The sequence below is a fragment of the Stenella coeruleoalba genome (assembly GCF_951394435.1).
Source record: "Stenella coeruleoalba genome assembly, chromosome: 5".
NCBI classification, from domain to species: Eukaryota; Metazoa; Chordata; class Mammalia; order Artiodactyla; family Delphinidae; genus Stenella; species Stenella coeruleoalba.
Window position 1 is genome coordinate 73,419,645 of NC_137150.1, and position 22,747 is coordinate 73,442,391.

The window sequence follows — 22,747 nt, forward strand, 5'->3', positions numbered from 1 at the left end:
TTTGATTTTAGAATGAGGTTGTAGGGGTCCATCCTAACGAGGCTGAATCAAGCAGGGACCCTGCATGTGCTCCTGGGTGGGGTTTATGACTCCAATCAGTGGGAGGTACCAGCACAATGAAAGCTACCGTAGGCCAATGTGGATCGTGCCCCTGCCACGGACAAGGCACTGTAGAAGGTCCAAAGGTGAAGAAATGCATGCCTGTCTTCAAGGAGCCTTCAGCCGGACATAGGGAGGTACAGACGGGCGCAGGTGGTTGCACAGTCAGAGCCAGCTTATGCTAAGAGATGCACAAGTTCAAGTCCAGAAGACTTGGGTTTCTGGGCCTCGACTCTCCACTCCATACACCCCAGGTGTCCCTGTGGCCCGAATTTGGATCTATCTTAAGGTCACAGGCACTAACTGTGAAAATGTAGGCCTGGGAGGGGGAAGGATGGGAGACACAGGTGGGCTAAAGTGAGCAGAAAGTGGGGGGTCCCTCAGGAGTACTGAGCTGGGACCCTCATTTCCTTGTCCGTATCCGCCTTCTTTTTCTAGGAATACGAGACTCTCTATGATGAATACAACCTGCTAGTGAAGGAGGTGGAGTCTTGGATTAAAAGGTTAACAAACACCTGGAACTACAAAGCCAGGTGGACGCTAAAGGTCACGTGGGTCCACGTCCCCGCCTATCCTGCCTGGGGGACCATCGGGGTGAGTGGACCAATGGGCACTTCCCTGTGAACCATCTGGAAGTCAGACATCCTAGAATCCTAGGCAGGGCCCACTCTTCTAAACTCCTCTCTGACTCAAGGACAGATGGCTGATTATAGCACTCCCCTCCGGGCCCACCTCCCCGCCTCCCCATCCCCCATCCCTCCACCTCCAACCCCCCCCCAACCCACCCTGTTTCCTGAGCACTTACCACGTGCCAGGTGTGCCTCAGGGCTTCGCTTACATGACATCACACCAGCCCAGAGCACTGGGTATCAGGAGTTGAAACATGGGACATGAAATTTCTGTTAGTCAAAAGTGGCTGCCTATTGGCAATTTTATATGGCTCAACCTAATATTATTATTCACATATTAGAGATGAGGGAGATGATGGCTAGAGAGGTTAAACAACTTGCTCATGGTCACCCAGCTAGGAAATGACAAAGCCAGGCCTGGAACTGAGGTTTTTCTGACTCTGGACTCTGGCTCTCAACCGAAATGCATCTAGTGGAAGGGGGCACACCACAGGCTCTTCTTAATCTTCTCTCTGGGGCCTCACCGCTCGGACAGTCACAAAGTTATTCCTTGTGTCTGGTCTAAAAAGTCACTCATTTCTTCATTGGCTCAACAAGTTCATTGCTTACCTCCTTTGTACAAGCCCAGTGCTTGACACCTACCTTCAGAGAACCTCCAGTCTCACCTGCGTGGTCCTCCACACTATTTAGGGTGAGGGGACATTGGGACAATATCCTTAAATATCCCAGAGGAAGTTCCTCAGGCCTCTCCCAGCTCTCGAGTGTCTTGGCTAACCTCTCAGGTTGCTGAAGCTTTCTCATACAGACCCTCTTCTAACTGGATTCTAACCCAGAGTCCTTTACTTTCCCTCCTTGGAAAGAAGTCACAAAGAAGGCGAATCCACCATGGCGGGTGCTTTGACAGTTAGGGTGAAATCTGTGCATAATTCCAAACTTGTTTATATTTTAAGCCCATGCCTTTGCTCTGGGTAGGCCAGGAAAAGGTGACGTGGATGTGGTGGGGGTGGGGGGCGGGATGGGTGGTGGGACATCCCAGGTCTCTCACAGGCATCCCTATGTCTGTCTCCTACCAACCCCCAGACCAACACCTACCAGGCCATCCTTTCCACAGACGGGAGCAGGTCCTACGCCATGTTTCTCTACCAAAGCGGCGGTATGCAGTGGGATGTGACCCAGCGCCCAGGCAACCCTGTCCTGATGGGCTTCTCCAGGTAGGACAGGGAGGGGCTGTCAGCCCTTAGCAGATAATTGGAGCCCTGCAGAGCAGGGCTTGCGCTGCACACACACTCCATCCCCCCCAGGACAAGGCAGGATTCCTCCTTGCCAATACTTCTGACTCACACAGACTCCAGTTCCCATTTCTTGCTGTTTCAGATTAAAAGATCCCTATTCACCCTGCCATTCTCTTTCCTACCCCAATCCCCGTGCACAGTGATAATAATTCCCAGAGCTTTCACTTCTAGGATTTCCACTGACATTAGCTGACCTCTCTTGACTTCTCAAATATCATCACAATAACAGCCAACATTTATTACACCAAGTACTTAATAGGCATTATTTCATTTGACTATCACAGCAACCTCATGAAGGAGATACCATTTACTACCCATTCTGCAGGTAAGGAAACTGAGGTACAAATAGACAAGTCATTGCCCAAAGTCACAGAGCTGGGAAGTGGCAAAGCAGGAAGTTGAATCCAAAATATAATGCTGAAATCTGCCTTCCTGACTTCTGATGGGCTGAGAATTAACCTCTCGCCCAGGGGCACCAACAGCTTGTGTGGGGTCAGTGGCAAAGATGGAGAGCAGAGAGGTGGATGGCGCGTGGATGCGGGCGTGGGTTCCCAAGTGTGGAGATGGCTCATTCTCTGACACAACAGCTCCGAGCCATGGTGTGTGTGCAATCAGTTGTGAAGGTCACATGTAATTTGTTACTGGTAATTGCTGCAAGGGTTTTTCTCCGAGAGTGTGTTCAGGATCGCCCCTATAATTACATTGCTTTCACTTGCTTTTTGATGTGCCCTGGAGGAGAAAGTAGCGGAATTATCCAACCTAGCTAGGAATTTCACACCATTCTGAGTGCACCCATGGAAGGTGTCATGCCCAGGTGCCTCATCTGTCCTGTGTCAAAGGGGAGAAAGGATCCGGAGTCGCTGCTCTGAGGCGTGCACCCAGAGAGGCTGAGGGTTCCGCTCCAGGGTTTCCTCCTTCCTGCAGCGGCGCTTAAACACCGCCCCGGGATGTGTGGGGAGGGGCGGAGCACCCATTGCCCAGGTCCTCCTAACTCAGAGACTGCTCTTAACCCTCACAACCAGCCGTCCCCTACAGCGCCCCCTCTCCAACCCCTAGTTGAAGGGAAACTAACAGGAAGGAGGCCTGAGCTGTTTCTTTCACACCCCTGTCTCAGGACCAGTTTCCTGCAGTTCTCCATCTGATGTGGAATAAATTAGGGCCTCCTACCCCTGCCCCATCCGCCTCCTTCCCTCCCCTGCTTAGCGCTGGGAGTCAGTGATTCTGACTGAATAGCTGACTGACCAGCTGATAACTAATGACCGGCTGGACCGAGTGGGCTGACTGACCGGCCAGATGAATGAGTAACTTGCCGACTGAGGGGAAAGACTCTGTGTGTGACAGAGGCCAGAGATTCTTTCCTTTGCCTGCAGTGGAGACGGGTATTTCAAAAATAGCCCATTGACATTCCAGCCAGTGTGGAAGAAGTATCGTCCAGACCAATTCCTGGATTCCAACTCAGGTAAAAGTGCCACCTTATCACACTGGAGGGATTCAAGTCCTCTTCTGTCTCGCACTCCGTGTGCCATGACAGTCCTAGAGGGGCAGCTCCCTTGTATCTCCACCATCCCAAAGGGTGTTTCCAGCACAATCTGACCTCCCACAGGTGGAATCCAGACTTGGCACTGCCCAGGGAGCAGCGTACCTCCTGCACCCTCATGCAGTACAGAGTCTTCTCCCTGGAATGAGCCAAACCCAGGAGGGCAATGAGAGGGGGCCCAGATCCTGAAAGTGAGGACGGGGTACAGCAGGAGGTGGGGACATGAATGAGCAGTTACGAAAATTCTCCAAGTGTCCTGTCCTAGAGCTGGAGAGAGAACCCAGATGAGATCCCTTAATGGATCTACCAAAAAGGAGTTCCAGGGGATCTAACATCCATTCAGTCATCATTTATTGAGTACCTGCTGTGTGCTGGACACAGTGCTGAGAGCCACAAGTATGAAAAAAATAAAGACCAACTATGTTGGTCTCAGAGAGCTCTTTGGTAAGAAGGCCAGTACTTTAGGTCCCATGGGCCTCCTCCATGACTTGTACTGTCTGGTGGCCCCAAAGGGAAAGAAATTACAGTTTCCAAAATGTGATAGAACAAAAGATATTTTAGCATTAGAAATTAGCCACGTAAACTGTGCAGCATAAATCCAGTTCTATTTGTTCTGTGGCAAGAAATTCTGGTAAACAGAAGCTGAGTCAAATCATGAGTGCCATCTTGTGGAGAAAGCTATCCTGTCAGATTAAGTCCCTTCTATCCAGATGCATCTGCTTGTGATGTAGGGGGCGCAATGTGATAGCGTGTGTGTGTGTTTTGGGGGAGAGTATCTGGTGTGTTTCCCTCGATACCAGGCCATTGTGGAGAAGATACACGAAGCTAATCATAAACTATGATTATCCTTTTCAAAACCTTATCAAGCTGTAGTCATCTTGATAATTTCTTCTTTTGTGTGGGAACAGGATCAAAACCTAATACATTACGTCCTATTGCATTTTTTTGTACTCTGGAGCCCCATTTCTCTCTCATGCAGCTGGGGTGGGTGGTAAGTAACTTACAGTTAATTAAAGGTCTATTTGAAGTTCAAACCCCCTTCAGGATTTCTTCTCCCAGTTACTTCTCGTGTCCAAGGATGGCATCTGGGCACAGAGGAAGCTTCCTCAGCCTCGTATTGTCGGAGCAAGCGTCTGCTTCATGTGCCACCCTCCCTGTGGCTCCCCAGCTGACCTCTGAGCCTCAGCCTCCATCCTGGCTGCTTTGGCCACTGGCATGTCTGTGCAAGTGTCTGAGCATGTAGCTGGTGGCTGGTGGCATCACTCACTGAGATATAGGGTGCATGAGGAGAAACTGGTTTGGGGGGATTGGCAGGTATTGGAGCTTAGAGTAGCAGACATGAGGGTAGAGAATGGGGTGGAGTGAAGCTCAGGGCCAGGGTTTGGCTCTGAGTTGGGTATAGGTGAGCTCTCCCTGCCCAGCACTTGTCCCAGGGTTTCACCCTAAGATCCAAGCTTTGGGATTTTGACCGTCACATCAAAGGGGCCTTTGGGGAGGAATCCCTGCCAGCCTCAGTTGGGTTCATCCCTGGAAGAGCTGTCCAGAGTTGGGGGAGTGACATACAGAGGGTGCATTTATGAGTTTTGCTTGTCCCTAAAGCTAAATCAGAGCTTGTGGCCCCAGGCCCTGGGATAACCCCTTCTTCCTCTGCTCCCCCAGGCTTCCGAGGGCTGCAAATCTACAAGCTACACAAGGAAGAAAAGCGCAACTACCGTCTCCAGTGCCTGCAGTGGTTGAAGAGAGAGTCTCAGTGGCCCAGCTGGGGCTGGAACCAGATCTCCTGCCCGTGTTCCTGGAGGCAGGGACTATGGGACTTGAGATTCCAGCCCATCAACATAGGTGACGCCTCCTTCCTACCTCTCGAGGCACCCTCAGTGTCCCCCACAAGCCCACCCCCTCCCTCTGGCCATGCCTGACCTTTCCCTTCCGGGGCACCCTCAGTTCCTCCCTGGAAGCACCCCGACCCCACTGCCGCCACCACCACGGGCATCCTGGGCCTGAGTGTGTCTGGGCTTTTTGCAGCCTGGTCGGGCCTTGGCAGCAGGCAGCTGTGCAGCTTCTCCTCCTGGAGAGGGGGCGTGTGCTGCAGCTACGGACCCTGGGGAGAGCTTCTCCAAGGCTGGAGAGTGCAGAGTCCTTGGCAGTTTGGTAAGTGTGTCCACGGAAAACTCAACCCCGCCTTTTCTGGAGCTTTCTGTTCTTCACTGTCAGAGACCAGCTTGGGCTCCACGTCAGCAGTGGGACCCACAGAATGAAGCCTCTTTTCCCCATTTCCTCCCAGCTGCTTCCCCTCAATTTCCTGATCTTGTAAGATTAGGAAGTTTCCGACATCCCTTCCAGGTGGCATCCTAGGGATTTCTGACTGAGTTCCTCTTGCCCCATCTCCACTTGGCCCATAACCCAGCCCAGAGTAGGGACATCTTTCTAGGGAAGGCGAGGGGCCTGGTCTGACCCAGATTAGCAGGCTGTCTGGGGGAAGACATGGGGTCGTTTCCCGCAGAGACCTTCCAAAGGAGCTAGAGAGGACAGGGTTGGGGGCCCAGGGTAAGCATGTGCTCCCCACCTCCTCCCTGCAATCTCAGCAGCCTCCTTAGTCCCCAGACGACCAGCCACAGCCTCCCACTCCCAGCGCTTGGAAAGCGGTGGGACTCAGCGCCCCCCACTCCAAGAAAGGAAGGACCCTGTGCCTGCCCACCAGAGGCTTTGCTCCATGTGGCTCTGACAAGCTCACAAGGGACATAGTAACTGGTCAATGGCCTAAGGTCATTAAGCAGGGTGGGATCTGAACTCATGTGGGCCTGATTTGCCAACCATGCCCTTGCCGCCCACATCATCCTGCCCAAACCTCCCAGCTGGGTCCTGCAGGTCCCTCATCTCCCCCAACCCGCTGCTCTTCCCCACAGACCAAGAACTGGAGCCGCAGAATTGGTGTTGCCGTTTCAACGATAAGCCCTCCTTCTGCGCCCTGTACCAGCTCAGGAGGCCCCGCGTCAGCTGCGCTGGGTACCAGCCCCCGAGGCCAGGTGAGGCTGCCGGAGCCCAGCCCTGGGGCAGGGCTGAAGTGGAAGATCTGGGGAGGGGTAGCCTCTCGGGGTCTGGACCAGGGCGGCAGAAGCTTCCTGGGGCAGCGCTGTGACCACAAGGGAAGGTGGAGGTGTGTGCGGAGTGTGGCAGAGGAGGGACTTCACACACGGCCCTGCGGAGGGAGAGGTGTGGTAGGTGGGGAGGTAATGAGAGGACATGAGTGGGCACACAAGCACAAGAGGGCTTTCGGGGAGGGTTAAATGCTCCATGAGCACCTCTCCAGGCTGAAGCCTCCCAGGTCTTTCCCTGGTCTGCCCTGCCAACCTAGTACCTCATTTGTTCCAGCCTGGATGTTTGGGGACCCCCACATCACCACGTTGGATGGTGCCAATTACACCTTCAATGGGCTGGGAGACTTCCTGCTGGTCCGGACCCAGGATAGAAACTCCTCCTTCCTGCTGCAGGGCCGCACTGCCCAGACCGGCTCGGCCCAGGCCACCAACTTCATTGCCTTCGCCGCTGAATACAGCTCCAGCAGCCTGGACCCCATCACAGTGAGTAGGGCCGGGGTCCTCCCCTCGCAGGGAGCCTTTAGCTCAGGGACTTTCAGGTAGAGACTGAGGCCCCGGAGGAGAAAGAGAAGGAAGAAGGGAAGGGAGCAGGAGGGAGGGAGGACGCATCCTGCCAATGCAGTGGTTCAGATTAGGAGTTTGGGATTAACACACATACACACTACTGTATATAAAATAAATCACCAACAAGGACCTACTATATAGCCCAGGGAACTATACCGAATATTTTGTAATAACCTATAAGAGAAGAGAATCTGAAGAATTATATATATATATATTCTTCATATACATATATGTCTGAATTGCTGTGCTGTACACCTGAAACTAACATGATATTGTAAATCAACTATACTTCAATAAAAATAAATAAATAATTTAAAAAAGAGTCAACCCGGGAGACACGGGATTAGGGTCCTGGCTGTGAGACTGAAGGAACAACTTAACTTCCAGTGCCTCTTTTTCCTTAGAGTAAAATGGGGATGATAATATTACCTACCTCACAGGGCCGCAGTGAGATTTAAAAGCTAATCTATGAAACGTGCCTCGCTCAGAGCCTGGCCCATGCCAAGCGCCTCACACATGGTAACTAGCATCACCTCATGGTCACACTCCCCATCACCTTCACCTTCATCCAAGCCCCAGGCTCTGAGCTCTGCGCAGCCTCCTTCCTCAGTTTCTGGGCCCACCTGCAGGTCGGTCTTAGGCCTCTGCCAATTCCCTTCCAGGTTCAATGGCTCCTTGCTCCCAGTGACACAATCCACGTTCGGCTCAACAACCAGACTGTAACATTTGACACTAACCGTGAAGGTGCAAAAGGTAGGCTGGGGACAGCCGTCAGCTGCCCTCTCCTGCTACCCTGGGTCAGGATCAGCAGGGTGCCCAGCACCAGGGAGAAGGGAGCTGGGGCGGAGAGGCAGTGGCGTCGGGGAAGAGCAGCGTGGTCACCACCCCTGCTGTCCCTCCAGCAGCTGTGCCTGAGCAGTTCCTTCACCAGAGCTGGGCCTTAAACTTTCCCTCCTCACTTCTCTCCTTCCCCTGAGGCCATGACAGCCTCTCTACGACAGCCCGTCCTCAGTCCCCAGGGAGAAGGGTGTGGGGTGGGCCGTGAAGGTGTCCTGTGAGTGTGGTTTGGGGCCACTGGAGTAGGACCCTGCAGGGCATCTCCCAGCTGCTCTTAGTCTCCTCGCTGCATCTTGAAACCTCACTACTGCCAAGTCTTGGGCCTCCAGGGCTCCAACGCTGGCTTTTTCCTCATTTGTCTCCCAACATTCCAGGCCAGGAGATGTTCAACACCTCTGGAGTTGTAATGACCCGCAATGGCTCCACGGTATCAGCCAACTTTGATGGGGCAGTGACCATCTCAGTGATCGCTATGTCCAACATCCTCCACGCGTCCTGCAGCCTCCCGGAGGAGTATCAGAACCACACAGAGGGCCTCATGGGTAAGGAACAGGCAGGAGCCTGCCTCTGCCGTGGGAGCTCAGACCCCCCAGCCCGTAAGCAGCTCCACCTCCAGTGGGCCTGTGGACATCACAGGTGGAGTTTCCTTTCTCAGCCTCCTTGGAACAGAGCCTGAGGGTACAGAGCAGCAGGGAAGGAGGAGGGAGGTAGCTCTTCAGCTGCCTCTGAGGCTCACTTCCCGTCCTCCTGAAGCTCTGGGTCCAGGGCAGCGGGGGCGGGGGGGGGGGGTGCAGGGGGCATCGAGGATGGGCTCTGGGGAGCATGGGGCCAGCAGCCACACTTCCCCTCCCTGCCTCCCTCCCTCCCTCTGGCTTCACACCTTCCCACCCTCCCCCATCCCCCACATTCCCTCCCTTCTTTCCCCACTTCCTCCTTCACTTCCTTCTTCCCTGAAGCAGAGGGGCAGGCTCTGAGGCTATAGTCCTCTCCTGGCCTCCTGGAGGACTGAACCGACAACAGATGCCACTGAAAGAGGCTTCGCAGGCCCCCTACTCCCCACATCTCCATGTGACCTGTTGGATGCTCCCCAGGGAAGGGAGGGCCACAGTCCCAGGGTGGCTGACCCCTGCTCTGTCCCTCAGGCTTCTGGAACGGCAACCCAGATGACGACTTCAGGATGCCCAATGGCTCCACCCTTCCCCCAGGGAGCTCCGAGGAGATGCTTTTTCACTATGGAATGGCCTGTGAGTCTGAGCCTCAGGGTCCCCAGGCAGATGGGGTAGGGCCAGGATGAAGGAAGCTGCCGCACTGTCTCCCTCAGGCCTGTGGGGACCAGACCTCTGTCCTCTATGAGAGGGGAGTAGGAAGGAAGAGACCTGAGGATGCTGGTGCCACCTCAGATTTGTCCCCTCCACTTCCGTCCCACCTGCGTCTCTCTACCTGGAAGAGAGGACAAGGAAGTTGGGTGGCCCTCACTCACGAGAGCGGGGACTTCCAGACTCAGAAGCTGGAAGTCGCTCTGTCCTTCCACATACCCCTCCCCCACCCAAACCATATAAAGTAAGGGTAAGGGGTGGACACAGCAGAAATATAGCTGGAGTCCCACCCTGGTGCCACCACCATCGCACCTTGTGTGTTTTAGGGGAAATCAACGGAACAAGCCTTTTTGGCAAGAGGGACGACCCTTTGCCGTCCAACTTCACCCCTGTCTTCTTTTCACAACTGTCGGGAAACAAATCTTTGAATGAAAATTTGACCTCCCAGTGTAATGGAGATACCCACTGCATCTACGATGCCCTGGCCACAGGAAACAAAAGCCTTGGACTGTCCACTGAGATGCTCTCTAGAAGATACCAGCTGATGAACACCACCCTGAGTAAGTGGTGTGGGGCCCAGGGAGGCATGTGCAGAGTTAGGGGCAGACGAGGCGACCCTCTTCCATGACACTCCTTTAAGCTACACATTTTAAAACTTAACAGACTCTTTTGCTCATGTTATTCCTCTGCTCAAACCGTCCCACGATCCCCCAGCCCTGTCCTTATGATAACCTTCACAGCCCTATCCAGTCTGGCCCCCTTGCCTCTCCAAACTCTTCTCCTAGGACTTCCCACCTCACTCATTCCACTCCAGCCCCACTGGCTTCTTTGTGTTCTTCACACATGCCAGGCTCACACCCGACTCCGAGACACTGCACGTGCTCTTCTCTTTGCCTGGAATGCCCTTCCCCCAGAGAGCCACAGGCTCGTCCCTCACCTCCTTCCAATCTCTATTCAAATGTCACCTTCTCAGCAGTGCCTTTCTTGGCTAGCCTGCCTAAAATTTCACATTCACCCCCACTTCCTATTTGCCTTCCCTGCTTTATTTTTTCTCCTTAGTATCTATAACTATCTAACATATTTTCTAATTTTCATAGGTATCTTTTTTATTATTTGTTCATGGCTGCATCCTTACTACCTAGAACAGTTCCAGCCATAGAGTAGATGCTCAGTAAATATTCGTTATGACTGACTGACTGAATGAATGAATAAACAATTGTATGGAAATAGCAGGGCTCCAAAACACAGAGACCAGTGCAAAGGTTTTACTCCCTCTCCATTTCCTGACAAATGCAAAACCCATCAGATGTTACCCTCATGGTTTACAGCCCTCTTCCAAAGGTAAAACTCCACAACGGTCTGAGCAATGCTGACCTCTGATTCACTTCATACCATGCCCAGAATAGCATTCTGATCAGGAAAGAACTTGAATCCTGTTTGAGGAGAAGATAAAAGAGAGAAGAAAGATTTGGGTGTGTGGGCAATACAACCACAACCTTCTCTGCATGTGTCTGAGAGCAGGTACACAGAATAATTCCTGCTTCTGGAGGTAGGTCACAGCCCGGGCAATGCCTCACACAAGAGAGAGGACTGAAGAAACAGGAGGCCCAGAAGGCAAGAGAGTATCTTGCCTCACATCTCGCATTCCTTCTTTGTGTCTCAGATCAGTACCCCCCGTCTATTGAGGGTCCTGATGTGATGGAAGCCTACATGGGACAGGTCAAGGTGGCTAATTACACCAGCAGCACTAAGGACGTCACATTCACTCTCAGAAACAACTACACTGACTTCAAGCTCTTTGGTAAGAATCCTTGGCTGGGGCTGTAGCAGATGAGGTCACAGTCAAGCTTTGGGTAATTTTGCATTATTATACCCTGTGCAATTTCATGTCACTTTTCCATTGGAATATCCAGGACCAACATTGCTTGGGAATAATCCCTGTAATTCAAATAGGTGCCCCTGGTGAATAGTAGTGATGGGCTTACGGAGATTTGGCTGGCTAGCTAGACTGCCTCTGGGCATGTACAACTGATTCAAAGATCATTTCATCTCAGTCTTATAATATGCAATCATCCTTATGCAATCAACAGATTATTAGAATAAACATAACAATTAACAAATACTAATTTCAAACATTTTCATATCTATTAAAAGAAGGATATCATATGGAACGAGATTTAAAGAAAAGCAAATAACTTCATTTGGTACCTTTCTCACTATTTTTATGTTTGTCAACCATGTTTACTTCACTTTGCCTCTCTTTATCTGCTTTTCTGCGCTGGGACCAAGCAAAGCTCCATCTTTCCCTCCCAGTAATGGTGTGAAGACCTGGTTTCAGGCCTGTAACCATGATCTGGGTCAAGAGTCAAAGCCCAGGGAATTCCCTGGCAGTCCAGTCCTTAAGACTCAGCACTTTCGTTGCCGTGGGCCCGGGCTCAATCCCCGGTTTGGGAACTAAGATCCCACAAACCACGAGGCACGGCAAAAAAAAAAAAAAAAAAAGACTCAAAGCCCACAGGATGTAGCTTGCCTTCTGTTGCCAGCACTAATTAAGCTGGTGACTGTTCTTTGCTAAAACCAAAGCCCTTAGGGACCTTATTCTGAGCTCTGAGCACCTCTCTGACTCATTTTCTTTCTCTGTGCATAAGAAGGGACTGCTTTGGCTGTACCCTGTCGCTCCATATAGCATCCCCTCAGGTGCCAAATGAATAGTATCAGGAGATTTTCTCCTCCATGGGGCTCCTATCCTGAAGAGTGTTGGCCTGGAAGTTATGCTCGTTTGTTCCCTCCTATCAGCTCTTCTCAATCTACTGTTTTAAGGAGACGTTCCTATTTTCTTGAAAAACATAAGACAGGTTGGATCAGAAGAGTCTATTGATAGGTAGCAGTGTTTCACTGTAGTCTGGTGTCTGAAGGTGGCTGGTCAAAAGTCCAGGCAATGAGAGCAGCGGGTGAGAAATCAGGGCGAGGGATGAGGATGCCATGAAGCTGAAGTCAGTTTGGCCTGCAGTGTAGCCTGGGGAAGCGTTGGGAGGATGCTGGCCTTCGTCCTCCATCCCCCCTGGATGTCCCATCCTGGTGCAGGTCTAGGCAGCGTTGCCTTTTGGGGTCTCTTCAGGGGGAGCAGCTGCCTCCCCCTCTGTGAGGTTCCACCCTACAATCGCTGAGTTGGGCTGTGCCACCTCCAGCTCGGAGCGTGGTCAGGATTACTCCAGGAAACCAGCCTTGCTCAAGGAAATGCCGGAAAAAATCGGAGGGGTGTTCTGGCGGGGGGGGGGGGGGGGGATGTCCAACATCAGCTCTTGGGGTGGCGGAGAGCAGAGCAGTTGAGGCCTCCAGCTCTCAACAGTCTCGTCTTCCCTGGGGCAGAGAATGGGACATTGCTATGGACACCAAAGTTGCTGGGACCACTTACTCTGGAGATTCTAGCAAGAAGTGCCAAGGACAACTTGTCGTCTGTACTCAAGCCAAGGACAGTGGTCTGTGCGTGCGAGGCAGAGAGCCAGTGTTTATACAACCAGACCAGCTGGGTGGGTGATTCCTCCCTGGAGGTGAGTGGCGAAGAGGGTTGGCGGTGGGGTGGGGGGGGGGTTCCAAGTTGAGGGAAAGGAAGTGGGAACTGAAAGGATGTCGTCCTTCAGCTCCTCTGTGCTAATGTGTGTGATGGGAGGCGGGTGGAGCTGTGCTAGGTGAGTAGAGCAGACAACAATCTCGGGCCACAAACTTACAAGTGTAAGAAATGGAACTTTCTTTCCTGCTTATAGCTCAACTGAATTTTTATCTCCCAGCTCCCATTTAGCCAGGCTGGCAGGAAACTTCCACCTCAGTCTTTCTTAGAGTTGCCCAGTGGTTGCCAGCTCCACGGTTCTGGAGTAAGACAGTGAAGTAAGACAGTAAGATGCGGGTAGGAAGGTGCCCATTTGGTCCCTGGGCCTGAGTCTACACGGATCACAGCTCCAGGCACCCTCCCTTCAGACACAGGGGAGTGTTCTGTGGCTTCTGTGCGTTGCTCAGACACAGGAAACCTTGTGGCTTAGGGTCCCATCTGCCTAGAAGCACTGCATAGCCATTTCTCTGGGGCTTCATCTTCATGGTGTTGGGAAGAGAAGTACAGATCCCTCTGATCTTGGTCCCCCCAAAACCTTTTTTTTTCCCCTTTTACTCTCTTCCTCCAACTAAAAGAAACATCTCTTTTGCAGTTTGAAGAAAATCCTTCTCCATTCAAGTTTCTAGCCAAGATACTTGGCCTAAGTCCATGAATCTGGCCCCATCTGCTTTTTTTTTAACTTTTTGGGGGGAGTCAGAAAGGAAAGTGTTCGGCTGGCAATACCCCACTACCTCCTTCACCTCTTACACACACACACACACACACACACACACACCCTTCTCCTGAAGCATGAGCAGAGAATTCCTACTTGAAAGGGAGAGAGGTGGAGGAGTCCAGGAGGCAGAAAAGGAAAAAAATACAGAGTAGGGGGAAAAGGGATTAAAATCAATATATTATTTTAGATATCCCAAGATATCCAGTGTTAAAGGGTTCCATTTCGGGGAGCTTTCCAGCGTCATCTCAGTAGGCGAGATAGAAAAGAGAGATGAGGAACTTGATGAGGATCTGGACGGTTCCCCTCCCTGTGCCCTTGTTCTGGTTGTTGCGAGCTCTCACTGTGCTCAGCAACGAGCCTCCTTCTTGGCTGGGAGTCAGCAAGGGAAGAGAGAGCAGGAAACTGCAGCTTACGTAAGATCCAGTTTTCCAGGGACAGTAGAATATTTATTTATTTAGCCCCTGTCTAGGAAGGGTTTCAGGCAAGGAGATTTGCTGTAAGAGGGAAGAGGCTGGGATCCCGGAGCAGAGGCCAGGCAGAGCGCTCAGGAAAAGGATGGCCCAGGGAGGCCACGTGGCCTGGAGGACGGTCTGCCTTTGACAGGGACGTGCAGGCCCAGGGCCTGTTCAAGAAGCTGCTCAGTGGATACTGGCAGAATTACGACAAGGACTCAGGGTCCATGGGTTCTCAGACCTGAGGGGTTGGTACAGCAACACCCCAGAAACCCTTAATGGTTCAGCCTCCTGGCCGCCCAGTGATCAGCAACCTATTCCAGGTGGCCGACTGCAAGTGTGACGGGAACACCACAGGCCGCTACTGCAACCGCACCAAGGACCCCTGTGAAGAGCAGTGCTTCCCGAGTGTGAAGTGCATTTCCGGGAAGGGCTGCGAGGCCTGCCCCCCGCACCTGACTGGGGATGGACGTCACTGTGCACGTGAGCTGGGGACAGGGCCTCGGCAGGAGGAGGTTCTGGGGACAGGTGACATCTCGAGGGCTTAAGACAACTGGGCGAACCATTTCTCCCCCCTTTCCAGCAAGTCTTTAGAATGTTCAATACAGGTGGGTATGGTAAGGAGGTAAGGTGGGTATGGCAGGGTGTGAGGCCGAAGGAGAAGAGATTGTACAGGCATGGAGGAGGGGCCAGAGCTGAGAAGCCCTGAGGCACTGTTGGGGGAAACCCCGGGCAAAAGACTGAAGATGGCCTGGAGAGGGGAGGGAAATTTAGCAGCAGTCAGGGAGCCAGAAGTAAGCTGGGGTGGGGCCCTCAGGCTCCGGGGGTTTTCAGAGATGCAAGGCCCAGGGTCTCTGCATTTCCCTAGTCAGGACATTGTGTGAGGGGGGGAGGGGGGGCGGGGGAGCTGCCATGGGCATCTGGTGGCAGGGGTGCCTCATCTTCCCTTTGAGTCCTCCTTCCACCATCTGTTGCTTGACCTTTGAGCCATCAGAGTCATGAGGGCATCACGGTGAGGCCTCCACTAAGCCCCCTGAAGCGCCCCAGTGAAGTCTAGAGACCACTGCATCTTCTGAGCAGAGACCAGAGAGGTAGAACCACAGCCTTATAAAGGCAGAAAAGGGGATGGAAGTGAAGAAAACAGGTCGGTGGGCTTTCCTGAAAGAGAGTCCTTTCCTGATGGGAAGGGTCTGATAAACACTCCATTCCCTCAGCAGAATTGGGAGAACCCTTACCTGGCAGGGGAAGAAGGGTCGCCCGGCAAAGAAATGTCTGGAAAAGGAAGAGGATAGTTCGGGGTTCAGAGTGGCCCACAAGCAGAACGCAGCTTAAGTGGGCTTTGCGGGAAAGAAATCAAGCCTGTCCTGGGAGCAGCTTTCCCTGGGCCGAGGGCTGCCCCTTGCTGCTGAGAGAGGTGTTGCTGACCTCTCTGCTCCCCCTGCAGCTCTGGAGAACCTCTTCCTCTGTCAGAACAAGTCCTGCCCTGAGAATTACTGCTACAACAACGGCCACTGCTACCTCTCCCAGGCTCAGGCCTGCCAGCCTGCCTGCACCTGCCCCCCAGCCTTCACCGACACCCGCTGCTTCCTGGCTGGGAACAATTTCACTCCAACAGTCCATCTAGGTACGACCAGATACTCCACCATCCCCACTTCTCTCTCCTTGGGGGACGATATGGGGCTCTGGGGGCCAGGCTAAGTCCCTCAAACTCACAGGACACAACTCCAAATTTCCCTCAGGTGGTGGTAAGTTGTAGGCTATGGGAGCGAGTGGGGGGCAGCTGTCACAGCATGAACCACGGGCCTGAGCAGTCTGCTGAGGAAAGACTGAAGGTGACCTCACAGCTCAGCGAGACAAGAGTTAGGGAAGCCTTGACCATAGTCCGACATGCATTTGTGTGAGGGTCAGCAGACTTGGCCACTTCTGCTGATCCTTCTGGTAAACCTGTGAGGTGATTATGAACCTCCTTCTCCCATCTCCAGAGCTTCCCTTAAGGATCATCCATCTCTCACTCATGGAAGACGAAGGTGCCTCCCAAGCAGATGTCAATGCCTCGGTCAGTGCTGCAGGCCAGCTCTGGGTGGGGGACGGGTCTTGGCAGGTTCAGGGTGGGGTCTTAGCCATGGCTTGTGCATTCTGCCTCTCATAATCCGTCTAGATTCAACTGCCAGAGGGGGCTGGAGCCTCCTGCCCCAGGGAAGGCTGAGGGTGAGGAAAGCAGGAAGGCCTAGGACAGAGACCTCCAAGGGGGTTAGAATGACCAACTCGCAATGAATAGAGTCCAGGGTGGCTGAGTCAATGCAGCCTTTCCTTCCGAGCATCCCTCAAGACCTGCCCTTGGATATTATATGGAGGAAACACAAGAGGGCATTTCACCTCCAGGAAGCCTTCCCTGACTTCGCCGAGGAAACTGGGCCTCCCTCTTCTTGGCTCCCATGCCCTTGTCCATTCCCCAATCACAGGCAAAGTAGCACAGTAGTTGAGCTATTGAGGCTCAGGAATCCTACCCAGGTTCAAATCCTGACACTACCACTCACTAGAGCAGGTGTAATAATTAGACAAATTATTTGAACTCCCATCTGTAAAAATAAAGTAATAACAGTACTTATGTCAGTGGTTTGTGTCAAGGTTTAAATGATAATGTAGGTAAGGCACTCAGCACGGTGCCTAAAACACAATGTATTAAAAAAAATTATCCAAATTATTATTACTACTGTTGCTACTACCACTACTACAGCACTCCACACTCTGTACGGTAAAATCTGTTAACATTTGTCCACTGCGCCAGACTGTGGGTCTTTGAGAATGGACTGTTCCTAAGTCACACTGACATCCCTCACACTTGACCATCCCCTAGGACTGGCTAAGTATAATCTCTGTTCAATATACACGTGGGGAGAGAATGAGTGGGTAAGTCGGGGATCAGAGGCAAGGTAGAGGTCATTCATTTCAGATTCTCCCCTTGTGATAGGAAGTGGGGGTAAGGATATGTAAAGTCCTTCACTCACCAACAAACTTCTATTAAGCAGGGACCTGTGCCAGTCACCAGGCTAGGCTGGGGTGTGGGGATGCAGAAATGCATAAGAAACATTCTGGTGTCTTGGGTCCTCATCTTCAAAGAAGGAAACAGGGAGTTCCCTGGTGGCCTAGTGGTTAGGATTCCAGGCTTCCACTGCTGTGGCCCGGGTTCAATCCCTGGTCAGGGAACTGAGATCCCACAAGCTGTAGGGTGTGGCCAGAAAAAAATTAAAAAGGGAAGAAGGAAACGGAAAGGGATGAATATGTGCATTAAAGTGGGAAGGGTCTCCTCTCTGGATTGGGCCTCACCCTCACTTCCACCCTCCCACCCCAACTCCCATCCTCTGCCTTAGGTGGCCTATAGACTGAGGAACCTGGATGTGCGGGCCTTTCTCTGGAACAGACGAGTGGATCGAATGTAAGTGGGACTGTCCCTACCTGGTCGCCGGGTCCTCCCCCAAACTCCTCACCCCTTGGCCCCTCACTGTGCCCCTCCCATACAGTGGGCCCCCAATAGCACAGGCCTCAGGAAGCTCCCTTCACCGCTGGAGCATCATCTCAGAGTTCCAGTACCGCCCTGGGGGCCCTGTCATCAACTTCCTGAATACCCAGCTGCTAGATGCAGTGGTGGAGGCGTTCTTAACTCCGTGGAGTAGGTGGAAGAGAAGTGCGGGGCCCAGGAACAACGTGACCTTCCACCCCATCTACAGGAGGGACGTGTACAGTATTATGGCTCGTGAGTCACTGTCTTGGGGACAGCTACTGGGATAGCTGAGGGGGGAGGTAAGCAGAGGGAGCCTGTCACAGATCTGCAGCCCACACAAATCCATGGCTGAAATGTGTTCTACAGCAAGCCACAGACAAAAATTAAGTTAATTTAGTTTTTTTTGTTTGTAATTTTTGAGAGAAATTGTGAACATTTTACCCACCAGCCTTCTAAATTCAAGAACAGGCGCACAAAATACTGCTTGATGAATCCCCACGTGTACAGTTTCACAGAGCAATTACTCCAACTGCTGCTTTCCTGACCGTCACTGCTAACAGTTTCCTTTCCACAAAATTGTTAATGATTTGGTTAAAAGACCATTGTACTTTATAAACATAAACAAGGACATTCTTTTTGCCTTTGCCCTCCAGCTGGAGATATTCAGTTGAAGGCTGGAGACCTGGCCCAGGGGCAGATATATCCCCTCCCTGAAAGAGTGTGACCCCATGCAAAAGCCATCCCCAATCTAGGCCTCCACACTCCCATCTGGAAAATGAGATGGGATTTCTGAGGTCCCTTTCAATTCTGACAGCCTCTAATTATCCCGGAACAGGAATGAAATAGGTTGGCAAGCTTGCCAGGGAAGGAAAGGAATAGCCCACCGTATTTTGTGAGTCAGGCAGAGAACGGGGCAGTGAGTATGTCAAACCCGACAGAAGCTGCTGCGTTACTTGGGTCCAGGACCAAGCCAGAGCTTCTTTTAGAATCTAGGCTAAGCCTCCTCCGTCCCAGGGGCAACGATGTGAAATTCTCCAAGCTACTATGCGTATGGGTGGTAGGGGGGTAGGGTTGGTGTTAAGAGGACACCCCAGACCTGATTGTGCCTTTTGTTAGAGAAAACAAACAAACAAACATCCCGCAATTTTTATTATACCAGTACAATGTGTTTATTGTAGAAACTTTAGGAAACACAAATTAACAAAAAGAAAAAAAAATCACTTGTAATCCCTGTCCCCAGAGACAAATCCATTTTGCACCTATTTTTCTGAATTTTCTTTTATGCATAGGAACCTTCAGACATATAAATTTGTTTACAATAAAGGGATCAAATCATGCCTAATGTTTGTTAACCTCCTCATTACTGAAATAATTGTGAACATATTATCTTGTATATTGTTTACACATTCCAATTTCATATATTAGTTTACAATATGTCTTAATATAGTGTGCTATAATAGATTTTAAAAAGAATGTTATACTAATAGTGACCATTTAATGAGGGCTTCCTGTGCCAGGCACTGTACTGAATACTCTGCATATATTATCTCATTTAAAATTTACAGCAAGGTAGTTTCCTTTTAAAAATAAGGAAACTGAGGCTGAAAGAGTTAAGAAATTTCCCCTAAACCACACAACCAGTTAGTAGTAGAGTTTGAATTTCAACTCAGGTCTGACTATTTCAAAGCATATGCTCTTAATCAATGCATTTTTCATACCGTGGTGCTTATCAGTTGCACAATATTTAACAAAACCACTCCTGTTGAACATTATTGCTCTTATTAACCATGCTGCTCTGGTCTTCCATGAACATATGTAGTTTTCATGTGTGTTTCCAATTATTTCTCAGGATAAATGCCTGAAAATGGAATTCTTGATCCAAAAGGTATAGATCTGGTGTTAATCGGTTGCTTTCTATATTCACTTTTATCCTACCTGACAGTGAATGTGAGCACACTGGAAACTTACCTCCAATGCAGCGGATACAAGGGCTACCATCTGGTCTTCCACCCCCAGAGCGGCTTCACCTGCGTGTCCCCCTGCAGTGAGGGCTACTGTGAGCACGGAGGCCAGTGCCAGCACCTGCCCGATGGGCCTCGCTGCAGGTGGGCGGGGCTGGGGGCAGGAGGCGGAGGGCAGTGCTGGGAATCCAAGCTGCAAGGGGTCCGGAAATGCCATGATACCTCGTGGTGCCTGAAAATTTAGGATGGCTCCGTTTGTAATTAAGAGAAAGGGGATCAGAGGGAAAAGGGACAATGGAAAAGAAGATGTGTGCATGCCTAAACTGTGAGGATGAAAAAGTTGCTATATTATCTATGCAACTCAAACCAGCTACTGGGTAGATATTATGACCACTTTAAAGATGAGAAAACTGCAGCTTAGAGACGATAAGGAATCTGCCTAAGGTACCCAGCAAGTAAAGTAACAGGATCGGGGTTCCAAAGCCAGACTCTCCCACCTGATTTTGCTTCTTGGGTGGACAGCCTGCTGCCTCATTGTGGAAAAGGAGCCCATTGTCTTGTGTCTAGGCCCGGCCCTGCCCCTCCTTAAGAGTAACAGGGGAGGCCCTCTCAAACTGGCGCCCTCTGTCCCACCGGTTCATCAGCAGTCTGAGGGGCTTCCGTGAGGGGAGTGCACTAGGTCGCAGGCCTGCCATGGAGAGAGGCAGCGCCACCTGGGCCCTTTTGTCACATCAGTGCCCTCCGTCTACGCTTGTTCCCACTGCATTTGCAGATGGGCCCAGCCCTCTCCGCTCCTGAGTCCAAGGAGGGGGCGGGTGGAGCCTAGCACCGGACCCCAGCTCTCCGGGGGCAGGCAGGGTTTGTGACTGCGCATGCTCACCTGCGGCCAGCCCCGCCCCCTCCCCGAAGTCCCTGTGGAGGCGACCTTAGATGAATTCACCACCCCCTCCCCCATCCCCCGCCCTCCTTGGTAGCCCAGTGGCCTCCCCTCAGCTCCAAGTCAGGGCTGACTCCACCCCTTCCCTAGAGGGGAGCCGAGCCTATCGTGGAAAACCTCCTCTGGCCCGACAGAGAGGAGGGATGGGGAGGCCGAGCCACCTGCTGACCGTGTACCCTCTCTGTGTCCCCAGCTGTGAGCCCTACTCCATCTACACGCCCTGGGGCAAGCACTGTGAGCACCTGAGTTTGAAACTCGACGCCTTCTTCGGGATCCTTTTCGGGGCCCTGGGCGCCCTCCTGCTGCTGGGGCTCGTGCTGTTTGTGTTCCTGCGCTTCCGGGGCTGCTGCGGGAGCCGTTTCTCCTACCCGCTGGGCTCGGAAAGCTGAGGCTTTGCCCCGAACGGGCTGCGGTGGCCTATGATACCTCAGGAGCTACCCCAGCCTCACCTGCACACACTCCCAGGCGTCGTGGTTTAGGGAGCCTGGAAAAAGTAAGGTGACTGATGCGGCTTCAGGATTCTTTAAGAAGAATGAATAATGGGAATGAATAATAAAGACCACACCTTGTCAGAACAGGAGACACAGAGGCCGAAAGGAAGAGGCCATAAAGGCCTACTATATAAATAGATGGATTCTCACACAGACATACCCACACAGAGGACACTGACCTACAGAAACACTACGTGCACACACCAGCGTTGATGGGGTGATGGCTTTAAATTAAAAACCAAAATACATTTGCACACAAAAGTCTCCAGTTTACTTCTAATTAAAGTTTATTTAAATAAAATCCCTCTGACTTTTTGTGTTCCCAAAGCCATGGATTTCATTCATGATTTTCCTCTGGTGGCTAAAGGGCCTGATACAGAGGGTGGAGGGAGCAGAGGTCGGTTGGACCCAGTCCTGCTTCAGCCCTCAGTTACTCTATGTTGGGAAGCTCGGTTACTCCAGCCCAGACTTGGATCTTTGCTTCAGTCTCCACATCCCCTTCTTCCCCTCCCCCCAACACAAGCCAAGGCCTGGCCCTCTGAGGAGAGTGGTAAGGATACCCCCATATGGAGTATCCCCAACTCTCTCCCAGGACCCCTCCCTGCCTTGCTGGTCTCTGCCCATCAGTTTCAAGAGGATAAGTATGCAGTGCCTTTTCCTATCTGGAGTGTTCCCTGGAGGAAGGATTAAATCATTTCAGCTCCCTTTCCAGGAACCACCCCATCCTTAGATCTAGGGTACCCAACCCCTGATACATTTTCTCTGTCCTTTCCTGGGCCCCAGTTAGAGTCTTTTGAGCTGCTCCACCCCGTAGTCCCTCAGTCCCACTCTCTCTGCTTTTCCCAGGAACCTGATCAGTTTCCACCTCAACCTTCTCTCTTAGCAGGCAGAACTTTACACATATCTGGTATAACAACTCCAAGGACAATTGGTCCACACCTCCTGTGTCCAGAGCACCTCAGTTCCAATCCTGTGCAGAAGCTGGGTAGTTGCCTTTTGGTCCTATATCCCAAATCCATGAAGAGAGAATCTGATTGGTCCAGCTTGTGTCAGTTGTCCATCCCTGGTCCAATCAAGTGTAACCACAGAGTAGGAAAAGAGGTCACATGATACAAACCTGGTGATCAGGCTCAGACTTGTAGGTGAGTAAGTGGTGTTGGGAGAAGTTCCAAGAGAAATATGATTTCTGATCTGAGCAGAGACTCCAAACTGTCTGCTTTACGTAGAGAACGACTTCTCCCAGCAGGTGAAGCGCCTCCCAATATGTACAAGTCTGTCGTTTTCCCCTCAAATGCCCCCAAGTGTAATCAAGTATCCATATAGAACCACATTCATTTAATCCCAGCATTCATTTATCAAGAATTAAGCACATGGGAATTCTCTGGTGGTCCAGTGGTTAGGACTCTGTGCTTCCACTGCAGGGGGTAAGGGTTCGATCCCTGGTCGAAGAACTAAGATCCCACGTGCTGGGTGGCATGGCAAAAAAAAAGAATTAAGCACATAGCCCAAATACGTTCACTGGTGAATTCTATTGATACCTAACATTTCAGGAAGAAATTCTGCCAACTCTATAATCTCTTTCAGAAGACTGAAGTAAAGGGAAGCTTCCTAACTCATTCTGTAAGGCCAGCACTTTCCTAATACTAAAACCAGAAAAATGCATCACAAGAAAATAAAACTATACACCAATCTCTCATTAACATAGATGCAAAA

The 22,747-nt window shown here is 51.5% G+C and overlaps 1 protein-coding gene across 1 annotated transcript in view; it reads left to right on the forward strand.

The window, feature by feature from the left end:
* MUC4 (mucin 4, cell surface associated) overlaps window positions 1–20,934 on the forward strand; it is a gene marked incomplete at its 5' end in the record, with an annotated part of 58,603 nt that extends 37,669 nt beyond the window's left edge. Inside the window, 20 exons of the mRNA XM_079921417.1 lie at window positions 538–693; window positions 1,809–1,939; window positions 3,391–3,479; window positions 5,217–5,396; window positions 5,580–5,705; window positions 6,461–6,580; window positions 6,927–7,135; window positions 7,879–7,969; window positions 8,428–8,595; window positions 9,196–9,297; window positions 9,696–9,929; window positions 11,033–11,170; window positions 12,739–12,920; window positions 14,467–14,626; window positions 15,588–15,767; window positions 16,126–16,199; window positions 17,515–17,579; window positions 17,665–17,897; window positions 19,588–19,750; window positions 20,737–20,934. Of these exons, the coding sequence (XP_079777543.1) occupies window positions 538–693; window positions 1,809–1,939; window positions 3,391–3,479; window positions 5,217–5,396; window positions 5,580–5,705; window positions 6,461–6,580; window positions 6,927–7,135; window positions 7,879–7,969; window positions 8,428–8,595; window positions 9,196–9,297; window positions 9,696–9,929; window positions 11,033–11,170; window positions 12,739–12,920; window positions 14,467–14,626; window positions 15,588–15,767; window positions 16,126–16,199; window positions 17,515–17,579; window positions 17,665–17,897; window positions 19,588–19,750; window positions 20,737–20,932 (2,997 nt within the window). The 3' untranslated portion in view covers window positions 20,933–20,934. The remainder of the gene's footprint in view (window positions 1–537; window positions 694–1,808; window positions 1,940–3,390; window positions 3,480–5,216; window positions 5,397–5,579; window positions 5,706–6,460; window positions 6,581–6,926; window positions 7,136–7,878; window positions 7,970–8,427; window positions 8,596–9,195; window positions 9,298–9,695; window positions 9,930–11,032; window positions 11,171–12,738; window positions 12,921–14,466; window positions 14,627–15,587; window positions 15,768–16,125; window positions 16,200–17,514; window positions 17,580–17,664; window positions 17,898–19,587; window positions 19,751–20,736) is intronic.
* Window positions 20,935–22,747: the final 1,813 nt, after the last annotated feature.